At 37.1% G+C, this 7811-nt stretch overlaps 1 protein-coding gene across 20 annotated transcripts in view; it reads left to right on the top strand.

Annotated features, from left to right (window-relative positions):
• Nucleotides 1-7811, top strand: part of LOC145278055 (AMP deaminase 2-like) — a 420622-nt gene that overhangs the window by 260920 nt on the left and 151891 nt on the right. For all 20 annotated transcript variants that reach the window (XM_080130282.1, XM_080130283.1, XM_080130287.1 and 17 more), the window contains one exon: nucleotides 2796-2988. In XM_080130282.1, the coding sequence (XP_079986408.1) occupies nucleotides 2796-2988 (193 nt within the window). The remainder of the gene's footprint in view (nucleotides 1-2795; nucleotides 2989-7811) is intronic.

Genomic DNA, 7811 nt, shown 5'->3' on the forward strand with positions numbered 1-7811 from the left:
AAGACAATTCCACAGGCGTGCAGTTCTAAGAAAGAAGCTTTGTTCATGGAATCTACGTTTAGGTTTAGGCACAGATAAAGAGTGGGGGAAATTATTGATAGTGTTTACAGCTAGACGAGTGTTTCTTGTGAAAGTTTGGCGAGGGGGGACCATAGATTGAAGCTCAGTTGAACACTTTCCATGAAAATAACGATACATCAGAGACAAACTCGCAACATCTCTTCTGTGAGATAGAGGTTGCAAGGAGGAGAAAAGGACATCTCCTACGAGGCTACGAAGTCTATTTTGAACTCTATCAAGGCAGGACAAGTTCTTTCTAGCAGCTCCTGCCCAGATGTGGCAACAGTATTCCATCCTTGGACGTACCTGGCTCTTATATAGATAGAGAATAGCATCAGCAGTGAGATATCTACTGGATCGATAGAAAGATCCCACCATTTTTCCAGCGGCCTTGGCAACAGATTTGATATACGTGTTCCATTTAAGATCAGGAGTAATGGTCAAGCCCAGAAGCTTGTCAAAACTTGAGGCCTCCTGAAGACGAGAGCCATTCATTTCAATTGATGACAAATGTGGATTAGAATGTTGATGATGTAAAGAGAGAAGCTTGGTTTTAGATGCATTAAAAGTAACCAGCCACTCCTTTCCCCATTGTACTACGTGCTCAAGATCAGAGGAGAGAGAATTGGAGAGAACTTGCTCGTTTACTGTCTTAGATGTGGTACCATAAATGGTAGTGTCGTCAGCATAAATGTCTACAAATGATGTAAGGATATGATTTGGAAGATCATTAATGTAGATCAGGAAAAGAGTTGGGCCCAGGATGGATCCCTGAGGGACACCGGCATTAATATTGTGAGCTTCTGATTTTTGCCCCTCAACTACTACTCTTATGAATCTATCAGAAAGAAATGATTTAATAATTGAGAAGACTTTTCCAGCTATACCATAGCTAGCGATCTTATGAAGTAAACCTTTATGCCATACCCTATCAAAGGCTTTAGATATGTCAAGAGCAATTGCCCTAGAAAGATTGCCACCGTCGAGAGATTTGCTAATCCTATGCGATATAACTGTAAGGACATCTGCTGTAGATCTAGCAGAACGGAAACCATATTGAGTGTCACTAAGAAGGTTATTTTTGTTGAGATGTTTGATTACTTCTGTATTTAATACAGATTCTAGCAACTTACTCATGACGCACAGGAGACTTATTGGCCTGTACTGAGAGGGGGATGAGCGATCACCTGAATTCTTAAATACAGGGCATACTGATGAGATTTTCCAGGGAGATGGGAAACTATTCTCCTTAAGACAACGTTTAAACAGTTTTGTAAGTATGGGCGCTAGTTCAGGTTGAAGTTTTTTGAGTACTATGATTGGAATACCATCAGGGCCAGTTGCTTTACTGGAATCAAGGTTTTTGATTAGTTTGGCAACATCACGTACAGATATACGTATATCACATAGCGTGTTTTCTGATACAAGAGGAAATATTGGGGGTTGGCGGTCTTGGTCGCAAAGGGTAGAATTAGCTGCAAAGTTCTTGACAAAGAGTTTGGCTTTGTCTGATGCTGACGAGATTACCTCAGATCCATTGATAATAGTTGGGATGGAGCACACGCTTCTGTTCAGGATTCTGTTTGCTATTTGCCAAAACTGGTGGGAACCAAGCCGCTGCTCAGCTACTTTGGACTTAACAGATTGAGCATACAACTTTCTTGCGTTCCTTATTACTTTCTTACAATGGTTGCTGGCAGTCCTGAAAACGGCTTTAGTTTCCATACATCTATTACGTTTGAAGCAGTGGAAAAAGTGATTTCTGTGCGCAATGGCAGCAGCACATTCTGGAGAGAACCATGGCTGGCTGTTAGGTTTTTGCTGAAACTTTTTAGAGGGTATGAAATGGTCAATACCTACAATTAACCATTCAGTTAGGTCTAATACTATAGATGACACATCCTTTTTAAACATGGAATGCAGAGGTAGATCAGATATAAATGTACGGAAGCTATCCCAGTCAGCCTTAGTGTATCGATATACTGTACGATGAAGAGGTACGTCTGGGGACTTATTACATTTCATTTTTATCTTAATTGATACAACAGAGTGGTCGGAAGATCCAAGAGGCGACAGAACAGAAACTGAACATAGTTCAGGGCAAGTTGTGAGAAAAAGGTCTAGTAGGCTCGCATACTGGCCGTCATTATCGGGCACACGGGTAGGTTCCTGAACAATCTGAGTGAGGTCATAGGCAATGGAGAAATCATGACAGAACCTCCCCTCATCATCGGTCTTGTTTGAGTGGGTCAACCATTCGACATATATATATATATATATATATATATATATATATATATATATATATTAAGCTGTGGTGGATGTATACACTGTATGGAGTCTAATTCTATTTTAAAAAAAAAAAAAAAAAAACATTTTAATGGTTAATTTGCAAGATTTTAGAAAAAAATTGTTATAAAATATTTCATTAAATGATTAAAATCGTTTTTTTTTTCTGAAACTTTCGGCATAAGACACCTTTTTCCAAAGAAGTCTGATTTTTTTTATTTATTTTTTGTTTGGTTTTCTAAAGTTTTCAGATTAATCTTACGAAATAATTCTTTCAAAGATGTGACTAAAATTAAATATTTTATTGTTATTATTCTTTCCTATTTCTTACGAACAAAATTACCCACAAGTGAAAACAGTCGATAAATACAATTATATACAAGTCTACAAGGCAAGCTATTTGTTCCAAACAATAATTATTTTCTTTGTGTTCTTTTTTTTAACAGGTGCCACTGAAGGATTTAGAAGAAGCCTCAAAGAGTTTAGTAAAGGCTTTATCAATCCGAGAAAAGTACATGATGCTCTCCCAACAGGGTTTTCCAAAGATTATTAACCGATGCCTACAAAGTACAATTGATCACAATGACTTTCACATGATTTCCGATGGTTGTGCAGCATGCGAGAAAAAAACAATCGCAGGTAAGGTGACGCCATTAGCGGCAGCAAAAATTTCCAACTTTGAAATTTTACATTTACATGTTGTTTCTAAGCAGAAATATTTCCATTTAATAATCTTTGTTTAAGAAAATCCTGCCAAATGTGGAGAAATTATGGCGCATTGCGTCAGTTTTCTCAATTACGGCACATCAACCATTTTGGTGGGGTTCATAAAAACGAAACGGAACGTATCTTTTATATCCTACTCTTGTATCCCTTGGCCGTGTTCCCGAGTGGTTTGTGTCCCGCTGTTCAAAGCACCTGAAACAAAAGCTCTCTCAATGCACAGCAACAGACGCAAGTCTCATTTCTTTCTGGACAAATCGTTTTCTATGGTCGAAGTTGCGTCATCATTTCTCATCCTTAGGAGGAGGGTGGAGGTCTTTATTTTGCTATAGTTTTAGCTGCCATTTATTTCTATCTTGTCACCTCCACGAGAACTCTGCCAATCTATTCTCTTGGGGAATCAGAGACAAACTTTTTCTGATCTACTCTCTCTGACTGACCAAAACAGACTCTTTCTAACTTGTATCAATCTTACGCTTAAGTCGCATTCCGTGAATTGTTCTGTGACATAGCGATCCACATCACACTATGTCAATGACCTCCCTGCCTGTTTGACCCATCTCTTTAATTTTGTGGTGACACTATTTTATGAACAAACAACCTGCCTTTCTAAAACAATGAGCTTCAATTTCTAATTCTATATGTTACACTGGCCACAACTGCCAGTCCGTCTAAGGTCGGCCTATTATACGACAATTATATATGGATGGTGAGACTATTGAAATTGTTAGGTACACAAGAAATACAGTGAAATAAAATGTAGTTTGTGTGTAAGAAGTGTAAAACAATGGAGACGGATGAGAACTCAGATGTGGGAAAGTATATTGAGAAGGTGAGGTTGAGAAACTTGGTTACCTTGGTAATACCATTGATGCTGGTGTAATAGCAAGAGTTAGAAGTGGATGAAGTGAGCTCAGGAAACTTGTAGCAGACTTGAAAGAATTGGTAAGCGTTCTTGAGATAGTAGATGCAAAACAGTTGAGGTAGCAAGTTCAGTTTATAAGGAAAGGCCAAGAAAAAATATTGGAGGAAGTGATTGAAAATGAACTTGAGTGATAAATAAAAGCCTGGTCAGAAATAGGTCAGTTTGGAATCCGTTTCTTAAAGCCGTTCAATGCATACCAGCGACGATGGCAACAGCAAAAATTATTAACTTTGAAATTTGGGATTTTTCATGTTATTTCTAAACAGGAATTTTTCCATTATATTGCCACTTGGAATTTGAGATCGTGTTTAACCGGAGACTGTGGGGAGTTGAGCAGTGAGATTTCTGTTCACATTACATTTAAACTTCTGCAGGTCTCATTTGTCTTTTTCTGAAGTAGTTTGGCCTTCGAAAATTGTATTTGGCTTCAAATTTTTTTTTTTTTTTTTTAGAGTGTAACGTACAGACCAATTAAGGAAGGAACAAGCAAAATATTATATCGATGATAATGTATAATTTTTAATTTCAATTTCTAATGCGAATATTCATACATACATGATGCTTCATAAGATGGAAGCATTTCTTTAGGTTGCAAAGTTTAGAAATATATATATATATATATATATATATATATATATATTTCCGTATTCAAGCAACGTCGCAGCTCACAAGAGCCATGAAAACCAATGAACCGAAAGTCCAAGACTCAAGTTTCGCCCTCATTTTGGGCATCTCAGTTAGACACATCCGAATTCAGGATTTGAAACCCAAATCTCTTGCGTGAGAAGCAAGTACTCTGCCACTTGAGCAAACGTGCCACAAAGAAAGAAAATGTATTAACTAAACAGATTAAGCAAACTGCGGTGAGACCCAACTATGGAATGAATTGCCACTCTGATGAAGACTAACAGCTATTGAAGGGCCCAAGTCTGTTAGATTGCCAATCTCTGGACAATGATCAAGAGCGGAATCTATATATCAATTTCGTACCTTTTTAACGTACATGCATATGTACATCAGTTTCCAGCTTATAAATGATTCTATCGGGAGATCCTATTTATTCAAAAGGAGGATAGGTGATAACATACTACAACCACTAAATTATTCATATCTAGGTATATCAACCTAATGTTCGTAGTATGTTATCACCTTCTATCACCTTTTTTTTATAAATAGGATCTCCTGATTACCGAAGATGCAGTGGGTTGGTTGGTTGTTTTGTTTTACAGCATATCAACCCTTTTCAGGTTATTTAATGCCGAATCTGGTGATTTTGAAGAACGATTTTTTAATATAGTATATTTGTTTTTTAAGTCGTATTCTATTTAACCCATAGTTGGGACCTTAACAGGTGCTACCACTCCGGGTCAGAATGGACCTGGGAGCAATGGCAATTAAAGGGTGGCTCCACACTCCCTAAGGCCTGCAAGCTGGGGCCCTCACCATCGGATATAGTTTAAGGTCATATCCAGGACCGTCCGAAGATGCAGTGTAAAAAAAGTTATGATGTCACTTTTAAAGAAAACTTATTTTTTTCTTTGCTAATTTTATGTTCATTTTCTTAGTGAAACTATATTATCCTGTATTAATGGCCTTCTTGACACGATTTCCCATAGAAAATTTTTTCTTAAAATTGTAATGTAAAAATGGTTGTGTAATATTTAATAATTTATTAATGCTTTGAACGCACATACGTGTGTTATGGTTCATTTAAAAAATGATAGATTCAAAGTGAGTTAAATATTTTTTTGAATTTTATAAAAATATCTTTAATTAGAAATAATTATTATTGAAACAAAATAAACAATTATTTCTACATTTTTTTTTTTTTTTTTTCGATCGTTTTTCCGTTGTGTACACTTTCAATGTTTTAAATTCTTTGAAAGAAACGAATTTTACAGTTTTAACAAAAGGGCTACAATAATATCGCCGGGTTTCTATTCACGCTGAACGTCTACAAAATGTGTCCAACAGCAATATATTACATATGAAAGATGCAGCTGTGGAATTTCCGCAGGTGCCACTTGTAAAAATAAGTATTTCGAGTAAAATTTACAATGTTGCGTTTGTGTGAAAAAAAAGCAAGCTTCTAAGTGCAGTTTTTCTACTTGTAGTGTTTTGGAACTGGCTCTATTATTAAATCTGGGCGATTTTAGTTTTGTGTTTTCGACTGTTGTCCAGGGTCTGTCTCTTAATGATGTGTAGTCGGATGGCGAGTAATAAAGATGCAGCTGATTACATTGTGATGAGAATCCATCAAAACAAACGAGTACTGTCCGGTCCTTACTGTATCAAATAATCACATCCTCTGTTTCTTTCTCTGTGTCTGTTAACTCAGGAGGATAAGGAGGAGGAGGGTTTCCTCTCTTACTGTATCAAAGTATTACATCGTTTCTCACCGTTACGGGAGGAGGGGGGGGGAATTCTACCCCCAATCCACCCCGTGCCGACCCACCGATATGCACGTTTTCCCAAATGGAATTTATTCCAATTTTTTTCCAGATTCTGGGAAAAACGTCAGTCATCGCTGTTCACTCACTCTACATCAGGGTTTTCCAAACTTCAGCACACCATGGAGCCCCTGGGCAGGGCAAAGGTTTTTTTATGGAACACGAATAAGATAATTTCTAAAATAAATATGAAAGACATTAATTTCAAATTTTAACACTAACTAATCATAATGTTTACAACGATTTTTTGTTTTTTGATTAATCAAAAAATTGTATTTTTGTTAATTTATTTTTATTTACTTTTTCATGAACCATCCTGAAACTCTTTACAACCTTTAGTTATGTAATTATATCTGTTTCCAGTAAAAAAGATTAATAATTAAATGTCTGCAGCCATTTTTCCATATATAGCATTTGATCATCTGTGGGTCTTCTGGAGCCCCTCAGATTCACTCATGAAGCCCCAGGGCTTCGTGGAGCCTATTTTGGGAAACCCTGCTCGTCTGTGAAGCGTATTTAATTAATCTCATGATGGGGAAAATACAATTCTTTTCATACACATAATTTCGCTTTTCTATCTTTTTTTGTTATTTTTCTTATGTGTGTTCAAGCTGGGGATAGAGCATTCTACCGGATGCCAATCATTCACCCACTAACTCGAATATTCCAACCGAGAGATATTTTTAAAATTCTGACCGTCTCTTTAAATGCAATTGTCTAAGTCTCTCTTGCACTTGGTTCACCGGGTATATTTGCCAGGTAGTTTTTGAAATTCTTTTTCAGGAGTCCAGTTGCTCCAATAATAATTGGAATAATAGAGATTTTCCTGAGATTTCAGTTTAAAAATTTTTTTTTTTTTTTTTTTTTACAAAGGAGTCACCACTTATCAAGGCCTGGAAGCTACTTGAGGAAGTAGTTAGTGGGACAATATCGTAGTAATCGTTAATAGTGGAAATTTGGTAAATTGGATTACTTAAGGGGAACGGCTTATCAAGAACTCGTTCATGTTGGACCACATTGTAGTCAGCAGGAAAGCAGGCTAACGGAAGAGAGTTCCACAGGCGTGCAGTTCTAAGAAAGAAGCTTTGTCTATGGAATCCATGTTTAGGTTTAGGCACAGATAAAGAGTAGGGCAAATTATTGATTGTGGTTTTAGATAGACGGTTATTTTTCGTGAAAGTTTGGCAAGGGGGACCATAGATTAGAGCTTAGCTTCCCTTCATGTCACACACGAGACCTTAACACTTACCCCCCCCCCAGCTCTGTTCAACTCAACAGCATTGGGGCACCAACCTCTACCAAGGTTGCTTCCCTCTTCTTCCTATCCCATATCTCTGTCAGGTTTTTCAGATTATGTATGCTTA

The sequence above is a fragment of the Euprymna scolopes genome, chromosome 6, assembly GCF_053919585.1.
Source record: "Euprymna scolopes isolate OS-2025 chromosome 6, ASM5391958v1, whole genome shotgun sequence".
Taxonomy (NCBI): domain Eukaryota; kingdom Metazoa; phylum Mollusca; class Cephalopoda; order Sepiida; family Sepiolidae; genus Euprymna; species Euprymna scolopes.